Source organism: Gorilla gorilla, chromosome 2, assembly GCF_029281585.2.
Source record: "Gorilla gorilla gorilla isolate KB3781 chromosome 2, NHGRI_mGorGor1-v2.1_pri, whole genome shotgun sequence".
NCBI classification, from domain to species: Eukaryota; Metazoa; Chordata; class Mammalia; order Primates; family Hominidae; genus Gorilla; species Gorilla gorilla.
The window spans coordinates 111,378,409-111,400,699 of NC_086017.1; the positions used below are offsets into that span (position 1 = coordinate 111,378,409).

A 22,291-nucleotide genomic window follows, 5' to 3' on the forward strand; every position below is an offset into this window, starting at 1 on the left:
TTTGAGACGGAGTCTCCCTCTGTCGCCCAGGCTGGAGTGCAGTGGCGGGATCTCGGCTGACGGCAAGCTCCGCCTCCCGGGTTCACGCCATTCTCCTGCCTCAGCCTCCCGAGTAGCTGGGACTACAGGTGCCCACCACCACACCCAGAGACTTTTTTGTATTTTTAGTGGAGACGGGGTTTCGCCGTGTCAGCCAGGATGGTCTCGATCTCCTGACCTCGTGATCCGCCTGTGTTGGCTTCCCAAAGTGCTGGGATTACAGGCGTGAGCCACTGCGCCCGGCCGAACTGCTTTTCTTAGGAGGCTGTAAGTGGTAGGATCAGGTAGGAGGGTCCGGAGGAAGGACCTTCATGTTTCCTGCCCTGGCATTTTCCCTGGGGTTTCTGCTGGCTGCTTGCATGTTCTCTTTGGTGTGCGAGGAAAGCCCCGTGGTCTCCTTCAAACGAGAATGTCTGCTTTTGTGTTTAAATCTGATCAAACTCTGTGCTACTTTACTTGGCTTTTACAAGGAATAAGTTGCACCTGAAGGCAACAGTAAAGCAGGGAACAAGAGATTTACAGATAATTGTTTCTAGGAGATGAGAGTGAAGTAATGTTTGAGGATACGGACAATGTTTTCTTTCACAATGAAAATGAAATAAGATGAATGATGTTTTTATTGCCAGGAGTAACTGTATCTGTTGGGTTCCTTAGCCAGACAAATGTAACAACCCTTATACTTTGACTTCATTTTGTTTGGATCTTTAAACAGAAAGATTGGAACCATCAGATTGTTTCAGATTAAAAGGCTGAAGACACAGGAGTTGTATAACTGAAGTAGGAAGGAGGACTCCTTTCTTTCCCCACTTTGATCAGCTCATATTCTTCTTCACAAACCCTCCACTATTCCCCATTGCCTCCTTATTACATCCTGATGGATGTGCTGAGATATACTGATCCTCTCAGCTTTGGGGGCAGCAGGAGCCTCTTAGCTTGTCATAGGGGTGGGTCAGGAGGGCTATTTGGCCTAGAGCTGTACATTCAGGGAAGGCCTGGATTTTAAAATTTCATCATATCTATGACATAGGCAATATGTTTGCTTGTATGTTTAAAGTATTTATTAGGTAATTCTAAATATTTAAAAGCAAGCAAAATTTTTGTGACTCTGTTTTGGCATTTTCTTTCTTTTTTAATATATTAAGAGCCTTAAAAAAAAAGTGGAGAAGGCCCAGGCATCTAACCTCTGAGGTGTCCCCATAGTCAGTTGCACAGGCTTTCATAATATGGTAATGGCCATAGAGGCTATTGAGGAGGACAGACCTTCAATAACTAATCATGCAAAGAAGTCACTAATGTGAGGACTGGGTGCCTTGAAAGGGTGTAATAGGGACCCTCCCCTATTTGGGCCATCAGGAAGGATTTCTCCAAGCAGATGAAATTGAAGGGCCCCCTTCCCCTTCCCCTAGAGGGGATCAATGTTAGGCAACAGAGGTGATAAATCTCAATTACCAATTGTTTTTTAAGGAAAGAGCCAAACTCTAGGATGATGTTCATATTTTGGGTTTGGGCAAAGGGGTGAATTGGCAGTGTTGTTAACCAAACTAGGTAACCAGGGATTCTTTTAGGATAACTAAAATTATTTTCTGGCAGTAGGTGGGTTGATAAGATGATTAGTTCAGTTTTGGGGTATGTTGAGTGTGAGTGGCCTTTGAGACATCAGAGTAGAGATGTTTTGCAAATATATGATCTCGTGTTATAAGAAGAGCTTAGTAACTCCTTGTAAATTTAGAACCTCATAGTATGTAAGGCAGTGGATAGCCAGAGGGGAATAGAAAGAAGAATGGATATGTGGCCTCTGCTTTCAAGGAGTTTATTCTCTAATTGCAGTCAAGGAGTTCAATAACCACAGAGTATCCCAGTAACCCTCTAAGACAACAGCAAGAGAAATGTCTTGGGCACTACATCAATGATTGCCAAATGAATTGTATCAATGTTTCTTGATTTTCTATATCCATCTTAGTATCTAAGTAAAATTGTTCATTTGGTTTTACTTTTGTTTTACTCTGGTAGTTAGAGGTAGGTTGAAGATAGCATGAGCTTATTTAACAGTACCGTGGGTTATTTGCTTTGGAGTAATTCATTTTAAATTTATGATGTAGGTACTGTTATTTGTCCCATTTTACAGAAGAGAAAACTGTGGCACTGAGGGGTTAGGTAACTTGCCCAAAGTTATGTAACTAACAAATTATAAAGTTGGTATTCGGACTTAGATAATCCAAATTCAAAGCCCCTTCCCCTAATTTTTAATCCTATTTTTTTAACTAAATATGTTCCCTATCATTTAAGTTATTTGAAAACCTTATTTTCAGTGGCTGCGTAATTTATTTGACATTCTCCTAGTGCTTGTATTTCCATTTGTATTTTCAAGATAAATCCCTGCAAGTGGGCTTCCTGTACTAAGAAATTTAAAATGTTTAAGACTTCTTAAACCAAATACAACCCATTTTCAGAAAAGTTCAAAAAATTTGCAGTCTGTATATACTTTTCAATCCCATATAGAAGTTTTCTCGATCCCATATGATTGCCTAAACCAAAACAGAACTCAGCAACACTGTGATAAAGGTGGTGGTTAAGATAATAAATCAGAGACTTTTAGGGCAGGAAAGAACTCCAGGTTTCATCTAGGCCTGCCTCCTTCTTTTATTAATTAAGATCCAAGGCTTAGAAAGGTTAAGAAACATGACGCAAACACACCATTACAGTTATAGTTAGGACAAGGACCTGCACATAGCACTACGTGATATATTGAGTCTGAGACTCTTGGATGGTTTGGACAATTCAATGGTGTCCTGAAATGACTGCCTGGGGTCGCCACTGAGATATAAGAGACTTTTAGTGTTTGGGTCAGCTTCCAGGTTCCCCCCTGAGTTTCACAGTTGTATCAGAGGGATGGAAGTAACCCAAAAGGGTCTGTCCTGAACTGAGCAGCCCATTATCACCTAGAGATAAAATAAATCTGCTAGGCCAGGGGAAATCCTGAAATCTCCTTTCATGAGTTTCATTGGACCTGGCCTAGTGTCAGATCCACAAGGGTGATTCTGGACTCTCTTTTCATTATTCTGTTGATGGTATGATATGTTTCAACAAAGGGCTACTCACGTAATTAAAAACTCACATAATTCTTTTTTTTTTTTTTTTAATAGCAGGGACCAAAAATGGAGGGTATTACTGTTTATTAACCAGAGGTGACTCCACTATGTGGCAATAAGGTAAACAAAGTTTGCAATTTGATTTGGCTTGATATCTGGCTAGGTGGGGCTAAGGTGTTTTAACAGTAAATCTCAAAGTTTCATTGCCTTAGCACAATAAGGGATTTTTTCTTACAAAATCTGAAGCAGGCTGGTTGATCACCTTCTGGGTTGCAGATATGCCACACCAAGGTTGCCCAGGCAAGAGAAGAGAGAGGTAAAGGAGTTGTGTAGACTGCTAACTGACCCAGCTTGGAAAGTGACATGTGCTAGTTCAGCTTATAGTGTATTAGCCAGAACTAAACACATGGGCCCAATCTAACTGGAGGGAGAGGCTGGGAAAGAGTGGGGAGCAACACACAGATATTTGATGAACACTAATTGTTTCTTCCATACACTTGATGCTTGATATTTTGAAATTATCAACCTAAAAGAATGTGTAGGCAATTTCACATCATTTCAAGTTTTAAACATAAAGATAAAACTTTCATATCACTTTCCTTCAGATAGGCTTGAAGGGCCACTGTATGGCGAAGTATATACTGTGGATGTGAAGAAATCCTTTTCATTTCTGTGTTAAAAATAATGGAACTTTTGCTTAATATTTGTGAGATTTGGGCAAGTGGTCTAACCTCTCTAAATGAGGATCCCTAAAGAAAAAGGGGTAACAATGCTTCATTCATGGGTATGTTGCATAAATTAGGTTGAAGACTGAACATAAAACACTTGACACAGTGCAGAGTGCATGGTAAGTATTCAACAAATGTGAGTTTTTATTTTGTTTTTATTGGTATTATGATATTGTACTGGTATTTACTAGTATGCACAGTAATGTAGGATCCTCAGAATCATCCTCAGTGATGTATCCATAATAATCAGAAGACAGTGTACTTTATGGAAACAAGTGATGTTTTGTCCAGATTCTGGCAATGAAATGTCTTTTACTTTCTGTGTGTTCTTATATTTGTAGATCATGGGGAATTTCAGAGGTCATGCCCTACCTGGAACCTTCTTTTTTATTATTGGTCTTTGGTGGTGTACAAAGAGTATTCTGAAGTATATCTGCAAAAAGCAAAAGCGAACCTGCTATCTTGGTTCCAAAACGTTATTCTATCGATTGGAAATTTTGGAGGGAATTACAATAGTTGGCATGGCTTTAACTGGTGAGTGGACCATTCTGTGTTCTATTTTTACCTTTTAGGTGTTTTCATATGTAAAATATGAAACAATATAAAATCATGAAATTGCTAAAATGAATTTTTATTAAAAAATATCTCAACACATATTCTAATTATAATTTCTATCTGATATAATTCATTGGGAAGGTAATAATTTACACTTATACGAAGAGCTATTTCTTAATGAATTAGTCATAGTAGTTAACTTGCCTACCCGGTCAAAGTGAATTTCTTTTAAAGAATTGGTTGGAGCTTCTGAAATAATTTTATATCGATCGTTCTGATCTCTGAAAGAATAAACCCTATCAAAAACCATTTTGCAAATGATATGAAATTAATCAAGTTATTATGGAAAAGCTTCAGTAATAAATAATTTCTGATAGGCTGTAGAAGACTTTAGCCTTCTGCACTCATCTTTTTTTCTTGGTTCCTAAATTGGAGAAAGAGATTAGGCCAGATGGCTTCTAAGGCCTTTCCACTGAATCTTCCATATGAAGATTCAGTGAAAATGTTCTGTGTTCTTGAGAGTTCCACTCTAGCCTCTCCATTATAAAAGATAAAATTTCCAATTTTCCCATTAGATTTCTTCATGCTTTATTCATGGCAACAGGTCTTTGCTATGGCATCAAATTACACAGTAACATTTCCAAAGAGGGAAATTTCCTTGCCAAATTCTATAGATTAACAAATAAGGCAGTATCTGTAGGAAAGTTTAACTGTTTGCATACCAGACTAGATCGTCTGCTGTATCTGTCTGGGCTTTCTTTTTTCCTTTTTTCTTTTGAGATGGAGTCTCGGTCTATTGGCCAGGCTGGAGTGCAGTGGCATTATCTTGGCTCACTGCAACCTCTGCCTCTGGGGTTCAAGCAGTTGTGCCTCAGCTCCCAAGTAGCTAGGATTACAAGCACCTACGACCACACCCGGCTAATTTTTGTATGTTTAGTAGAGATGGGGTTCCACCATGTTGGCCAGGCTGGTTGCGAACTCCTGACCTCCAGTGATCTGCCTGCCTCGGCCTCCCGAAGTGTTGGGATTACAGGTGTGAGCCACTGTGCCCAGTCCTGTCTGGGCTTTCTCAGTTATCATAATTGGAGAAAAGCTGAACTCTTTAGCATTTTTATCTGGTACCAAGCACAATCCCCTATTTTATGGCAGCTACCCAAAGACGTAGTATTTAAGAAGGAAGTAATCTATCTCCATAGGAGTTGTCTCCCAAATTCAAATCTCCAAATAATTCAGGATGTATCTCAGTCATTAGATTGGAATAGGCAGTGGAACTAAGATCATTGGCATTGAAGATCTGAAATAGCTGTTTGATTCAATTGGCTATCTTTGACTAAAACTATTTATTTGAACCAGCATCTGAACCTCCAAAAGAAGCCTGAAGTGCCAGTGCTCAGCTGTTAGGGAACAGCTCAGAGAGAAGAATTAATGTCAAAAGAGGACATTAGATTGGAATAAGCAATGGACTAGTCCTCCTGCATCTTCTTGAATTCTATGTAAAGCAGAGTTGGTAAAACTGTGATATGTTTCTTGGCAGGCATGGCTGGGGAGCAGTTTATTCCTGGAGGGCCCCATCTGATGTTATATGACTATAAACAAGGTCACTGGAATCAACTCCTGGGCTGGCATCATTTCACCATGTATTTCTTCTTTGGGCTGTTGGGTGTGGCAGATATCTTATGTTTCACCATCAGTTCACTTCCTGTGTCCTTAACCAAGTTAATGTTGTCAAATGCCTTATTTGTGGAGGGTAAGTATTAGTGAGTATTTTCATGTACCTTTCTCTATTAGTGAGCATTTATGTAGCCCTTCATATTAATATACCTCTGGCATCTTGTTGCAGCCTTGATTGATAGGGCCATATATCTGGGCCATAATGAAATATTTGGGTGTCCTAGGCAGGGCGCCAAAAATCTACATGCTGTACTGACTCATTTAGTAGAACTGGGCAAACACAATTGTTCAGTTGCTATGTTCACATTTCACATCTGTCTCAAAGGACCACTTACGGAGGTTACTCATCTCTGGGTTGTTCTGAAGATTATCATTTTTTTTTCACTTTTAACAAACGAAAACTGATCCCAGAATAATAAAGCATGAATACACTAAAATGAGGCAGCCACTCACAGTGGAACAGCTTCCACTATCTACTAACAGGCTTTTTCATATTGATACAGTAATACTCTGCCATTTGATGATAAGTAGGGTCCAAAAAATGCAGTCACATAAAAAATATGGGGTCCTAATTTTGGAAAGTTAATTAAAAACAATATTTTTTGTTCAGCTGGTCTCCCAGTTACTGTAGGGAGAAAAAAAGAAAACAAGCATTTAATGATTTTTTTCATGTATTACACACGTAAAAAATAGATTGATTATGGAAATAGATAACCACAAATTGATCAGGAGGCCGTCACTTCCTACTCACCTTGCCTCTGGCATCCAAAGATGAGAACTTTTGCCCATACCTCTTGGGAACAAGGGCTGGATAAAAGATGGATGTCAACAACTAATACCCCGGTTCTCATTATCTCAGGGGGTTACCGTATTTTTGTTTCAATCTTTTCTCTTTGTCTTCATGAAAAAGATGAAGCTGGAATCTGTCTACAGGATGAAGAAATGCAGTTATTTACTACTTCTTGGGAGCTTCCAGAGCATGTTGTTATATCTGTCAAAATCCACCCGTATGTGTTTGCTTCCTCCAGTGGACTGAATTCCTTAAGGCGATGCTTTGACTTATTCATCTGTGTGCTCATCTGAATTATTGCACTTGCCATACTTACTGTTCTTTGTCCTGCTTAGAAGATGCTTTGAAATATTTTCATCTTATGGAGATTCCAACCTCGTCTTAATCCTTTTCATTTAGATAAAGAGGAAAAGATATTCATTCAAAAATACAGTTAACACCCTGAGATAATGAGAATCCATTCGTTGAAAATGTCACAATGTGTTAGAGAGAGAATAAAGGTCAGGGAAAGCAAAAAGAGGGTTCAATTTCAAAGATCCTATTCTAATGAGGTGGTGATGTCTCCAAAAATGCAGTACTGTGGGAATCAGTGGGCGCCTGCTTTTTTGGACAAATGTGCGTATGCGTAAAATTCTGTCTACGGAGAGAGGGAGAGAGAGAAACAGTGGGTGGTCCTTGGTTCCACTGAAAAAGACAATCTGTTTTTTTCCCCATCAGCTTTTATCTTCTACAACCACACTCATGGCCGGGAAATGCTGGATATCTTTGTGCACCAGCTGCTGGTTTTGGTCATCTTTCTGACAGGCCTCGTTGCCTTCCTAGAGTTCCTTGTTCGGAACAATGTACTTCTGGAGCTATTGCGGTCAAGTCTCATTCTGCTTCAGGGGAGCTGGTTCTTTCAGGTGAGTTGGGGCCTCTAGTTAATGTACCTGGACTCTTTGCCTGTAACTTCTCTGTTTATTTGATGAGGCAGTTTGCTCTAGACCCCAGAGACTTTCCTCCAACATTCTGCCTGTAGTAAGATCATGGGCCTCTGAGAAGTGACGTTTCTTTGAGTGTCCCAATAGCCCTGATGGGAGAGAATTGTCAGAGCAGCTGGGAAGTGGTGCGTGCACATCTTCATCACACCTGGACATCCATTATGTAGGAACTCTGAGCCGATGCTTTTAGTTAGAAGCAGCTCCTGACACTAAAGCAGCTTATAGCATAATAAGCTTAAGAAATATATAGAAGGCAGAAAAGAGAGCAAACTGTTATTTATTGAGAAATAACTATGTGTTGGCTACTGTACCAAACTTTTATATATACATTGTTTTATTTTTTCCTTGCAACAGCCTGGAATTCAGGCATTATCATCATCAACTTACAGATAGGAAGACTCAGAGAGACCAAGTCTCATACAATAAAAGAGCTAGGATCTAAATTTGGATTCATCTGACCCAAGGCCGCAGGCTTTTTCCGTTTTAAGCTGTTAACTCTTTAACCTTGATGTGTGTTGAAAGCATGAATTCCAATCAGTAAACAAACACACACTTTATAGAGACTGATGAATCATAATCCAACATGCATACACATCTGTAAACAAAGTCTAGGATGGAAGGTGAATTTTGGTTTAATCAGGGAAGACTTCTTAGAAGAGATTTTTAGTCACCAGGGAACACAGATTTGGGATAATGAGGTTATTTTAGAGATTTGTATTGCACATGAGGGGTGATAAAAAGCATTGGTAGGTGAGGGGGAGAGAAACATCATGGTCAAATGGGATAGAAAAGATGTAATATTTAAGCATGTAAGAAAGCGGAAAGGCTGTTGGAGCAAAGGCTAGTAAAGAGGGGCTAGATCCAAAGGTTATTTTAATGGAAAAACTTCATAGAAAAAAGCTAACAAATACTCTATAATGTGATAAAGCTGATAATTGGTGAATTTAATTATATAAAATATTATATAAAATCTATATCTCTTGCTTGGAATGTTTTACTATATACACGTATTCCTATTCAAAAATAAAAATAGATGGAAAACATTTTAAAAGAGATGACTTCTGGTTAAGATGACTTCTGGTCAAGATGACACAGTTTATCTCCAGTGTATCTTGTGTGCTCCTGACACAACAATGACAGATAAAATAAAATAAAATAAAATAAAATAAAATAAAATAAAAACCTAGAAAATTGGAAGGAAATTTTCAAAAATAAATTTAAACAATAAAGTAGAAAACACTAACTGCAATGAAGCAAAACAAACAAAAACAGGCCAAAGAAACTTGTGGGCTGGATGTAGAACAGAAATGTAGAGCAAGAGTCGAGCTGAGCCTGCAGGCCCAGAGCAGACGGTGATGGTTGGTTTTTTGGCTCCAGTGGAACTAAAAGAAAGTAAAAGGACTCCTTTCAAGGTGGAGGATGAAACCAGGCTTTTGGGACTCTTTGATTGTGTTTTTTATATATTCTATGTTCCTAATGGTTTTTCATCTGATTGATCTCTCACTTTCTAATAGAAGTCTGTTGAAGTTTTATATTACAGGTCTGGATTTGTCCATTTCTTCTTATGTTCATTTTTTGCTTTGTTGTAAGGCTGTTTTCTGCTTCTCTCTCTCTCACTTTTTTTTTTTTGAGTTAGATGCTGATCTCATTTATTTTCAATCTTTCTTGTTGTAAAATAAATGCATTTAAACAAATACATTTGTCTGCACACTGCTAGAGCTGCCTTCCGTAAGATTTGATGTGTTAGTTTGTAGTTTTTTTGATGTGTTGATGTAGTTTTCACTGTTGGGTAATTTTGAATGTTATTTCCATGTGCTTGTCTCTTTAATTTATGAGTTATTTAGGAGTACACTTTTAAGTTTCCAAAAATATTCTTTTTTTCTTATTATTTATTTCTAATGTAATTATTTTACGGTCAGGGAATGTATTCTCTTTGTAATGTGTTGAGACTTCCTTTGGAACATGGCCCAGTGTCAGTGGTTGTAAATGATCCATGTGGTCAAAGGAAAGTATATCCTCTTTGTTTGGTTTAGGAGTCCTCATATATTTACTAGATCAAGTTTGTTAAAAAGCTAAATATTCAAATAAAGAAAGGCAGGACAAGAGGGGAGACCCCAAGAGAGAGGAATTATAAACATAAGAGCAGAATTAATGAAATTAATTAGTGTTCAGTTAATAATAACTAATTAATGTCTAGGATCTGAAGGAGGAAGCTGTGGGTTATACCTCAACTGGGAATAGGTTGGCTTAGTGTTGCCCCTTTTGGCAGATAAATGTTTTCATATTTCCCCCAAAAGCTTTTCTAAGGAAGAGATTAATGTCTTTGGGCATAAATCTGTGATTATTTAGAAAATTTTTTATCTACCAATATGTCTAGACTAGACTGTTTCCTTCTTCCTGGTGGTCAGCCTAAATAATGTCCGCAGCTTTAAAGAAAAATGAACATTTAATACCAGTGCACACACACACACTGGCAGGAAATGAAGGTTTAGCCATAGTGACATTCCCACTACTGCACCCCTCTGAAACAAAACTGTCTAGAAACTTAGGTGAATATATTATGCTTCCAGTCGGTAAGTGTGGCATATGAATGTTTACAGCAAAACGCTGTCTTAAGCTTATGTCGTGACTTGCTTTTCACCATATTACCATATTTTTTTCTCACTACTTCTCCATAAATGGTTAATATGTTAATACTTGTGCATGAACTGTGTATAGAGGGATTAGATAAAACATCCACCTAGACTCTTGGAACCATAAGTATGGAGATGTGAATTGAAGGAAACCAATACTCAGATTGGCCACTTTTTTATCACACACATATAAATGTTTGGGTAATACGTAAATGGAGAGGGAATTTCCCTTCCAACTTATTAGCAATGCTTTCTTTCCTGAACCACATCACAGTCAAAAATGCTTTCTCAATAACCTAGCCACATCATGCAATTTAAAAAAGAAAAAAAAAAATCCTGCAAGCCCCTTTATACTATGAATCATGTTTTCCCTGTGTCTCTGTGTGGGGGAATATTTCAAAAGCTCCCTTTGCAACTTCTCATTCCCAAGCTCCCTCCAGTCATTCTCACCGCCCAGGTGCAGGGACAATCAGGGAATGAGGAAGGTGCTCCTGCTGTCTTTGCTTCTTGTTTTTTTGGACAGTTGCTTCCACTGCATCTCCCACCTCCACTAATCCCCCCAGGGATTCCTCCCATCACTGCACAGATCCTGAGCCCAAACGAAAGCTCAGCCTTTGTTTTGCCTTTATGAAGGACGAAAGTTCATTTTTAAATGACAAAAAGGCCCAACTAAGCAGTAATGGTTTGAGGTCTGATGCGGCAGCAGATCAAACATTTGCTTAGGCTTTTAGTGTTGAAATAAATGATTGGATAATCAGATAACAACAGGAAATTCAGACTTCGTTATACGAAATTGGCCCCAGGCTTATTGCCTATTAGAGAAGATAATTATTTACATTTGAAATCTGATACTAATGAAGCTTAAACTAGTCGAAACCAGATGTTCAGGAATGGCATACAAGTTACAGCAAGAAAAACTTTTTTTTTTTTGCAGGTTGAGGTTTTTTTTCGGAATTTTATATAAGGAAATAAATTAAGACGACAAATAAAAGTGTGGTTTCTGTATTTAAAGGAGGATTTAATGAGTTGTGGCAGTTTCTAGCCTTAGTTTGGGCTTTCAGCTTTCCTAATTTATTCGTGTTTGGCCTAGAATGACTATGGAATGTTTCTATGGCTTTCACTGTAGTCACATCAGTTAACTCTGTTCAGTGGCCTCAGTCAAATCTTTAGCTTTCAGCATTAGGCTCTGAGGGTGCTAAAGAGGTTGGCGACGGGAGGGGCTCCAAGTTTCTCTTCTCCTGATGTAAACAGCAAAAAGTTTGGTAGAATTAATGATGCCTAATGGAGGTGACTTGAGATTTTATTTTGGAGGCTCAAAAAGCAATTATGAATGTGGCATGCAGTGACAAGTCCCTGGGCCTGCAGTTTAGACCAACCTGAATCTGTATGCTAGCTTTACCACACTAACTATATGAATCACCATAGATAATATGTTCTGTGCCATTAGGCCTACTACCCCAACTGTAAAATAGAAATATTAATAATATCTCATGGGGTTATTGGGAAAAATATATGCTATAACTTGACGGTGCATGCTGTCCTGGGGAGAGGGCTGCTAATTTCAGAGGAAGGGGAGCAGAGGAAGCTTCCAGAAGAAGGTGAAAGATGGAAGAGAGTCACCAATGTGTCTAGGCTTAAGGTTTAGGGCAAGTGATACCCTTTTGCTTATTTTGAACTCAACTGTTGTATTAGTTTCCTAGGGCTGTAGTAACAGATCCCCACAAATTGGGTGACTTACAAGAGAAATGTATTCTTTTACTCTTCTGGAGACCAGAAATCTGAAATCAAGGTGTTGGCAGGGTTGGTTTTTTCTTGGGGTCCAGAGGGAGAATCTGTTCCATGCTGATCTCCTAGCCAACTGCCAGCCATCCTTGGCATTCCTTGGCTTGTGGCAGCAAGACTTCATTCTCTGCCTTTATTATCACAAGATATTCTTCCTGTATTTCTTTGTTTTCCTATGTCTTCACATGGCCTTCTTATAAGGATGCCAGTCTTTGGGTTTAGAGCCAACTCTAATCCAGTATGACTTCACCTTAACTTGATTACCTCTGCAAATACTCTGTTTCCAAATACAATCACATTCAGAGATACTGGGAGTTAGGACTTCAACATATTGGCAGACACAATTTAACCCACTACAAATGCTAACTCTTATCTCTGGGAGCTGAAGCAGATCACTTCCCAGATCCCAGGTCATGTGGATGGCATTGGAGGAATGTTGGCAGGACTGACGGATGGGATCTGGAGGGCTAGTCCACAGCTCTAAACACTCATCTTCCCTAAAATTCTCCTTTCTACACAGAATTTTTCTGTCAATTTCCATGAATTTGTTGTAAGAGGAAGGCATGAGACCCCAGCTTAGATAACCGGGCCTTTGAACTGGGAGTTGACTATGTGACTCAATTTTCTCTCTTGTTATTCCAAACAGTGAACATAGAGGACCTAGAAATTCTTGCCTTCTTCTGGGGGCTTCAGGGACCTGGGCTCTGGTCACTTTGGCTCCCACAGTGAGCTTTCCTAGCAGTATATAAAAGGGGTATTGCAAAACACTGATATCTCCAAAGCAACAGTCTAACCAGCAGGGTGGCATTTTCCACCTGCAGTTTCTGAGTATTGTGAGCTCATACCTCTAACTTAATGACTGATGTATCTTCTTCCACAGATGTTGACACATCTTGCCTTTAGAATATATCCATGTTCTAATGCAGAGGCCCCAGCCCTTGGTGGGTGAGGCACAGCGGCAGTGATGCAAATGTTTTTGCAGCTGTTTGGGGATGGAGAGGCAAGGGTGTGCATTACTTAATTTTCCTGTTTCTAAAATAGACAATAACTGTATTCTGTCTCCTAGGATATAAAGAAGGGAAAGAGGAAGTTATTGTAAAGTACCTTGCTAATTTCAACTAATAAGGTATTTTGGGAAAATGTATGACTCTGACATTGGTTGACAAATAAAATGCATTGGGCCAGGACAAAAATAGAAAACCTTGGTTGGATCACTCCACTTGGTCAGGAAAGTAAACTGAATGATGAATCAATGGAGACTGCATGCTTCCACTCATGTTTGCCATTTAGGAATACAGGCCTAATGTTGCCAGATAGTTCTATTTTTACAAAAAAGCTGAAAATGCAAACTTTTGTGTAATGTTTCCTAATTTTTTAAGTGTTGGCAACTAGAGCAAATTATTATTATTGTTTTTTGTTTTTTTTTTTTTCCTTGGAGACAGAGTCTCACTCTGTGGCCCAGGCTGTGGGCCAGGAGTGCAGTGGCACGATCTCAGCTCACTGCCACCTCCACCTCCCGGGTTCAAGCGATTCTCCTGCCTCAGTCTCCCAAGAGCTGGGATTATAGGCACATGCCACCAGGCCTAGCTAATTTTTTGTGTTCTTAGTAGAGATGGGGTTTCACCATGTTGCCCAGGCTGGTCTCAAATTCTTGACTTCAGCTGATCCACCTGCCTTGGCCTCCCAAAGTGCTGGGATTACAGGCGTGAGCCACCACACCTGGCCGCAAATTATTGTTTTAAATGTGCAGGCCAGACAAAGCATGTCTGGGAATTAGAGATGTGGCTCAAGGGCAACAGTCTGTCATTTGGTTTTAATGGTAATATAGTGCCATGTCCTCGTGGGACCACCTTCCATCTCAGTACTGATTATTCAAACCATATCAGAACTGCTGAGATGTCTCAAACTGATCTTGTTATCCAGGTCACTGTCCTTCATATTGCCCCATATGGAAAGGCTGTATGGTGAAAAGAGTATGGGTGGGAGAAAGAACATGGAGTTTTTGGAGCCAGAAACTACTGGTCTGGATCCCTACCATAGTCATTCAGCCATTTTGTAATATTAGGGGAAGTTGTTGAAGTCCTTGAGTTCCAATCTTTTCCTATGACATACGAGGATGACGATGTCTTCTTCTTGAGGTTGTTTCAAGGGCTAAGAATTATTGTGACGTTTATGTACATGAGTGAGGATTACCGTTTACGTACATGAGTGAGAATTACGTGAGAAGCACGTGGTGGTACCGCCATCTGTCAGACAGTAGAAATGGAAGTTTTCTTTGCAATTAAAGGGAATCCTGAAATGGGAACAAGTGATTAAGGCACAAATCTTAGTTTTCCCTGACTTAATCTAATTATTTGAAATTTCAAACAGAAATGGAATTAATGTTTTATTCAATATTGCACATGAAGTGTTTTTTTTTCTTGTAACATTTCATTTATTAGACGTGTAATCATGGGCAAATCACTAAATCACCCAATTTTATTATCGAGATAAGGATAATAATACATTAAAATGAGGGTAATAATACATCCTTGAAAAGGGCCATTGCAAGGAGACACCTAAGCACTGTAACTGACACATAGCCAATACATGGTAGACATTTGTAGGATTATTCATTATATTATCCTGGTTTTGAATTTCATTTAGTTCCAGAAACCTGCAATACATTCATCCAGTTATCTATTATCTCTCTATCTACTTATTGTTTATTGGGATAAAACTTTCATAACATAACATTAACATTTTTAAAGTGTACAATTTAGTGGCATTTAGTATATTCACAATGTTGTGCCCCCGTCACCTCTATCTGTTCCAAAACATTTTCATCACCCCGAAAGGAAACCTTGGGCCCATAAAATAGTCACTCTCCCTTCTCTCCTCCTAGCCCCCAGTACCACTGGTCTGCTTTCTGTCTCTAAGAATATTTGTCTAGTCTAGATATTTTATGTAATCAGAATCATAATATATGTGAACTTTTGTGTCTGGCTTCTTTTACTTAGTATAAATGTTTTCAAGTTTCATCTATGTTGTTGCATGTACTTCATTCCTTTTATGGTTGATTGATAGTCCATTGTATGAGTATACTGCATTTTGCTTATCCATCATCAGTTTTCGAATATTTGGGTTGCTTTCATCTTTTGACTATTATTAATAGTTCTACTATGAACATCGTGTACAAGTTTTGTTTGAATACCTATTTTTAGTTCTTTTGGGTAGAAGTGAAATTGCCAGGTCATATGGAATTCTATATTTAACTTCCTGAGGAATTGCAAAACTGTTGCCACAGTAGCTGCAGAATTTTATCCCAATAAAAATTAGATAGTTAGATAGATAAATGGATGAATGTATTTCAGGTTTCTAGAACTAAATGAAATTCAAAACCAAGATAATATCATGGATAATCCTACAAATGTCTACCATATATTGGCTATGTGTCAGTTACAGTGCTTAGGCCTTTCCTTGCAATGGCCCTTTTCGAGGATATATTATTATCCTCATTTTCATGTATTATTATCTTCATTATCCAGATAATCAAGATTATCCATTTTACATTCCCATCAGCAATATATAAGGATTTCAATTTCTCCATATCTTCACCAATATTTGTTATTTTTATTATTATTATTGCCAGCCTAATGAATAAAAAATGGTATCTCATTGTGGTTTTGATTTGCATTCCCCGATGAACAATGATATCAATAATCTTTTCATGTGCTTATTGACCATTTGTATATTTGCTTTGGGGAAATGTTTCTTGAAGTCCTTTGCCCATTAAATTTTTTTGTTGTTGTTAAGTTTTAGGAATTCTTTTTATATTCTAGATATAATCTCATCGGATATATGATTTGCAAATATTTTCTCTCATGCTGTGAGTTGTCTTTTCATTTTCTTAATAGTGTCCTTTGAAGCACAAAAGTTAATTTTGATGAAGTCCAATTTATCTGTTTTCTTCTTTGATTGATGGTGCTTTTGGTGTCGTAGCTTAAAAAAATCAACAAATTTCAAGTGATGAAGTTTTCTCCCTATTTTCTTCTAGGAATTTTGTGGTTTTAGCTCTCATATTTAGGTCTTTAATCCATTTTGAGTTCATTTTATATATATATAATTTTATACATGAGTTAATTTTATATATGGGGTAGGGGTCCAAATTCATTTTTTTTCATATGAATCCCCGGTTATCTCAGCACCATTTGTTGAAGACTGTTCTTTCCCCATTGAATGGCTTTGGCACCCTTGTCAAAAACCAATTGACCTCAGACATATGAGTTTATTTCTGGACTCTCAATTTTATTTCATTGATCTAGATGTTTATCATTATGCCAGTATCACACTGTTGTTTTGATTACCGTAGCTCTGTAGTATTGAAGTCCTCCAGCTTTCTTTTTTAGGGTTGTTTTGGTTATTCTGGATGCCTTGCAATTCCATATGAATTACAGGATCAGCTTTTTCCATTTCTGCAAAAAAAAAAAAAAAAAGATAAAAAGAACATTGGAATTTTGATGGCAATTGCATTGAATCTGTAGGTTGCTTTGGGTGGTATTGCCATCTCAACAATATTAAGCTTCCAGTCTATGAATATGAGATAGCTTTCCATTTATTTAGATCTTCTTTGATTTCTTTCAACAATGTTATGCAGATTTTGGTGTACAAGTCTTAAACCTCCTTGACTAAATTTATTCTTAAAGTATTTTATTCTTTTTAATGCTATTGTAGATGGAACTGTCTTCTTTTTCTTTTTCTTTTTTTTGAGACGGAGACTCGCTCTGTCGCCCAGGCTGGAGTGCAGTGGCACAATCTCGGTTCACTGCAAGCTCCGCCTCCTGGGTTCACGCCATTCTCCTGCCTCAGCCTCCCGAGTAGCTGGGACTACAGGTGCCTGCCACCATGCCTGGCTAATTTTTTTGTATTTTTAGTAGAGATGGGGTTTCACCGTGTTAGCCAGGATGGTCTCGATCTCCTGACCTCGTGATCCACCCACCTCGGCCTCCCAAAGTGCTGAGATTACAGGCGTGAGCCACCACGCCTGGCCAGAACTGTTTTCTTAATTTTGTTTTTGAGTTCATTGCTTTTGTATAGAAATACAACTGTTTTGTATATTGATTTTTTATCCTGCTACTATGCTGAACTCATTTATTAGCCCTAATAGTTTTTTAATGGATTTTTTAAGGAATTTCTATATATAAGATCATGTCATCTGTGAATGTAGATATTTTTGCCTCTTTCTTTCTAGTATGGATGCCTTTTATTTTTCTTAACGGCTTAATTACTCTAGCTAAATCTTAACTTAATTGCTCTAGCTAAGATTTTCAGTACAACATTCAATAGAAGTGTGAAAGCAGACATCCATGTCTCGTTCCTGATATTAGGGGGAAAGATTTCAGTCTTTTACCATTAAATATAATGTTAACTGTGGGCATTTATTTATTTTAAAACCTTTTTGTACTCCAATTTTGAAATAACAGAGTGAAACTGCACAATGTAGAAACCCAAGACATTCTCTTAAAGTCCAGACATTCCTTGCGAGATGACTGTTTATATTTTGAAAACTGATCATTAAATGTCCTTTTAAAACTTTTATGAAAGTATGACATATTAGGGACTCTCTATATTACTAAAACAGGCAGCAAAACCTGATGTTTTATCTGTTACATCTTAGATAATTGGAGTTAACTTAGTTATTTACCTTGGAAGCAAGTATTTTGAAATGCACCATTTTTGGGAATGTGATTGGTTATTTTAATATATGCTTTTTGTTCTAAATTACAGATTGGATTTGTCCTGTATCCCCCCAGTGGAGGTCCTGCATGGGATCTGATGGATCATGAAAATATTTTGTTTCTCACCATATGCTTTTGTTGGCATTATGCAGTAACCATTGTCATCGTTGGAATGAATTATGCTTTCATTACCTGGTAAGTTAGCGATTTCTGTTAATGGAAGTTCTGTTCCTTGGTATGTGATTATCAAGACTCAGTGGTATTGAATTTAAAATTCAAAAGGGAATTTCATTCCTTATCATCCCATAAGACAGGGTAGCATAGCAGAATATTATCTGCAAAAACAAAAATTCCCAGTAAAAAGAATAAATGCTGGTTTAAAGTTAGTCACTCAAGAGTGCCTCAGCTGTGCCTCTGATGCTCACATTACCCTTCATCACACTCCTCTGTGCCTCCATGTCTCCACATATGCTATTTCCTCTTCTCTCTTCTGAATGGTTTCCCTCACCCTGCACTGCCTATAGTGAGTCCTCCATTTACCCATGTGTAGATACTTCAATTGTAGCACTTCTTAAGCTTCAAGTCCTTTTTTGACCAACTTGTGTGTGTTCCATTAAATGTAGGTGTCTGCCTAATTTGACATTGACTAATATTTCTAAAAGTCAGATCCAGTTGAATACATTTTTTATAAGAACCCCAGTATAATGTTCCATAAGTGGGTAAGGAACAGTAGAACAGAGTTATAAGAACACATATTTTTAGCTGCACTATTTATCAGCAGTATGACTTTGGGCCAATTACTTAACCACATTAAGTACTAGTTTTGTTGTTTGTAAAATGGGGAAATAATAAGACCTAAATGAGAAAAAGTATTTAAGCTTAGGACATAATAAGAGCTCAATAAATATTATTGTCTTGTTGTTCTTCCTCTTGTTATTCTTTTCCTCCTTCTCCTCTTCATTATTCCTCTTTGGCATAAAAAAAATGAATGTGATATGAACCCTACCCATGAGGAATTTTTAGTCTTATAATTAGGACTAAATTAGGGAGATGCACAATGAAAATACAGTGCAATATACAGAAATAGTAGAAGAACAAAGCACTCTTGGAGTTCAGGGGAGGCCTCTTTACAATTGAGAATGAAGCTGCAGCTTGAAGGATGAGCAGGAATAGAAAGGGGTGATCACAGTTCCTTTCTCTAAAGTGGTTAATGCCGAACCACAGTTGGCTTGGCTGATTTCGATGACCAGGCATGAAGACTCCAGCACCTAATCCTTCAGACTTCAGTGCTGATTGAAATGTTCTGTATCTACAATGTCTAATATGGTAGTCACTAGCTATTGAGCACTTAAAATGTGGCTCATGCCACACTAATTTTATTAATTTAAATATCCATATATGTGTGGATAGTGGCTACTGTACTGGACACTACACATCTAGCAGGTTCTCTGATTCCTAAATTGCAGTAGCTACTGCTAGGCCCAGTGAGGTCCCAGCTAGAACCAACTTTCCACTCTTCTCTTTAGACATGGGCCCCAAGTCACCCCTCCTGCTCTGTGCTTCTTTGTGCCTCATTGCTGAAGCAGCTCTGGTGCTGAGGCACTGGGTGAAGAAATCATTCCTTTGTCTAGCTCTCAGCTATCTCTGTTCAGCTGCAGGTCAGCCCACTTTGATCTATAGTTGCTTCCTTCTAGAGGTCTAGGTGCTTTGGGTACTAGGAAATTCCACCTTCTTATTCTATTAGCCCCATTCACTTCCTCCAAAGCATGTGCATGTGCTCCTTGTCAAGACTGGCTCTGCCATTGAGTGAAACTTGGCTTCTCCCCTGTTGTTCTAGGCTGACTTCTGGGCCTCATCTCCTTAGGGGCTGGAAAGCCTTCAAGATCAGTGCCAGCATCCAAGGAAATGCTCTTCCTCATGTCAGCTCCCCTCCAGAGCCAAAAGAAGACTACTGTCTCTTCCTGTTTCAAAACGCTTCATACCCCTAATGGGCCTCTTATCCACTTATAGTACTCTGGATACTGGACACTCCATTTTTTATTTTCCAACCTTCCCCTCTACCCCCAACACATATTATCCTAATCTTTCTGACCATGCAGTTCCCTCCACCTGGCATTAAATACACGTCTTTTCTATGAAAACTTCTGTGATGACTCTAGCTCTTGCTCATCTCCCTTTAAGAGTTTGTTTCTTTTTTTCAAATACACCACAAAAGATTTTATTATGAAAAACATATGGGTAAAATGTAGCAACTATGCGGTTTACAAAATGTTCTATTATTGCATAAAACTATCTTTGGTCTATCACCTAAAACTTCTTGCACTCTTTCTTGGTGTTAGGTCAAACCTGCAAATGCTTTATCTGTTCTCCATATCATTAGAGCTCCATCTTCCACAGATATTTTAAGATAGACCTTCCCTCCTCAATCATTACTCCCACAGTCTTAATGTAACCAGTGAACATGGACAGCAGCCCTCCAATATACATTCACATTATCAAAACATGATGGAAGCTGTAGATATGCCTAAATGTCCATGTTAGTACATATTTTGTCTAGTAGAGTCCTTGATTCTTTTTTAAATTTTTTTGCCAACAACTATTGTTTACTGCACATATATAAAGATGATTTAATATTGAAAAATTTATTAATTAAATGCACCCTAATGATAGGTCCAGTTTCTTATGATTAAGAAATATCATAAGGTGATCTTAATAGCTACTTAAGAAACATTCGATACAATTTAAACTGATTTGTTTACCTCTTAGAAAACAAGATTGAAGTTTTTGTATGATAAGCAATATTCTTTTTTTTTTAAATTTATTATTATTATACTTTAAGTTTTAGGGTACATGTGCACAACGTGTAGGTTTGTTACATATGTATACATGTACCATGTTGGTGTGCTGCACCCGTTAACTCATCATTTAGCATTAGGTATATCTCCTAATGCTATCCCTCACCCCTACCCCCACCCCACAACAGTCCCCAGTGTGTGATGTTCCCGTTCCTGTGTCCATGTGTTCTCATTGTTCAATTCCCACCTATGAGTGAGAACATGCGGTGTTTGGTTTTTTGTTCTTGCGATAGTTTGCTGAGAATGATGGTTTCCAGTTTCATCCATGTCCCTACAAAGGACATGAACTCATTTTTTATGGCTGCATAGTATTCCATGGTGTATATGTGCCACATTTTCTTAATCCAATCTAACGTTGTTGGACATTTAGGTTGGTTCCAAGTCTTTGCTATTGTGAATAGTGCCACAGTAAACATACATGTGCATGTGTCTTTATAGCAGCATGATTTATAATCCTTTGGGTATATACCCAGTAATGGGATGGCTGGATCAAATGGTATTTCTAGTTCTAGATCCCTGAGGAATCGCCACACTGACTTCCACAATGGTTGAACTAGTTTACAGTCCCAAGAACAGTGTAAAAGTGTTCCTATTTCTCCACAACCTCTCCAGCACCTGTTGTTTCCTGACTTTTTAATGATTGCCACTCTAACTGGTATGAGATGGTATCTCATTGTGGTTTTGATTTGCATTTCTCTGATGGCCAGTGATGGTGAGCATTTTTTCATGTGTTTTTTGGCTGCATAAATGTCTTCTTTTGAGAAGTGTCTGTTCATATCCTTCACCCACTTTTTGATGGAGTTGTTTTTTTCTTGTAAATTTGTTTGAGCTCATTGTAGATTCTGGATACTAGCCCTTTGTCAGATGAGTAGGTTGCGAAAATTTTCTCCCATTTTGTAGGTTGCCTGTTCACTCTGATGGTAGTTTCTTTTGCTGTGCAGAAGCTCTTTAGTTTAATTAGATCCCATTTGTCAATTTTGGCTTTTGTTGCCATTGCTTTTGGTGTTTTGGACATGAAGTCCTTGCCCATGCCTATGTCCTGAATGGTATTGCCTAGGTTTTCTTCTAGGGTTTTTATGGTTTTAGGTCTAACATTTAAGTCTTTACTCCATCTTGAATTAATTTTTGTATAAGGTGTAAGGAAGGGATCCAGTTTCAGCTTTCTACATATGGCTAGCCAGTTTTCCCAGCACCATTTCTTAAATAGGGAATCCTTTCCCCATTGCTTGTTTTTCTCAGGTTTGTCAAAGATCAGATAGTTGTAGATATGCGGCATTATTTCTGAGGGCTCTGTTCTGTTCCATTGGTCTATATCTCTGTTTTGGTACCAGTACCATTCTGTTTTGGTTACTGTAGCCTTGTAGTATAGTTTGAAGTCAGGTAGCATGATGCCTCCAGCTTTGTTCTTTTGGCTTAGGATTGACTTGGCGATGCGGGCTCTTTTTTGGTTCC

The 22,291-nt window shown here is 38.2% G+C and overlaps 1 protein-coding gene across 8 annotated transcripts in view; it reads left to right on the forward strand.

The window, feature by feature from the left end:
- TMEM45A (transmembrane protein 45A) overlaps positions 1 to 22,291 on the forward strand; it is an 87,436-nt gene that overhangs the window by 60,930 nt on the left and 4,215 nt on the right. For 3 of the 8 annotated variants that reach the window (XM_063703955.1, XM_055383552.2, XM_055383553.2), the window contains 6 exons: positions 3,183 to 3,248; positions 4,198 to 4,390; positions 5,946 to 6,158; positions 7,590 to 7,774; positions 18,034 to 18,179; positions 19,822 to 20,096. In XM_063703955.1, coding sequence (XP_063560025.1) covers positions 4,201 to 4,390; positions 5,946 to 6,158; positions 7,590 to 7,774; positions 18,034 to 18,179; positions 19,822 to 19,972 — 885 coding nt within the window. In that variant the 5' untranslated portion in view covers positions 3,183 to 3,248; positions 4,198 to 4,200 and the 3' untranslated portion in view covers positions 19,973 to 20,096. Of the gene's footprint in view, positions 1 to 3,182; positions 3,249 to 4,197; positions 4,391 to 5,945; positions 6,159 to 7,589; positions 7,775 to 18,033; positions 18,180 to 19,821; positions 20,651 to 22,291 lie in introns of those variants that run through there. The other 5 variants (XM_031009800.3, XM_031009802.3, XM_031009798.3 and 2 more) reach the window with 4 other exon arrangements.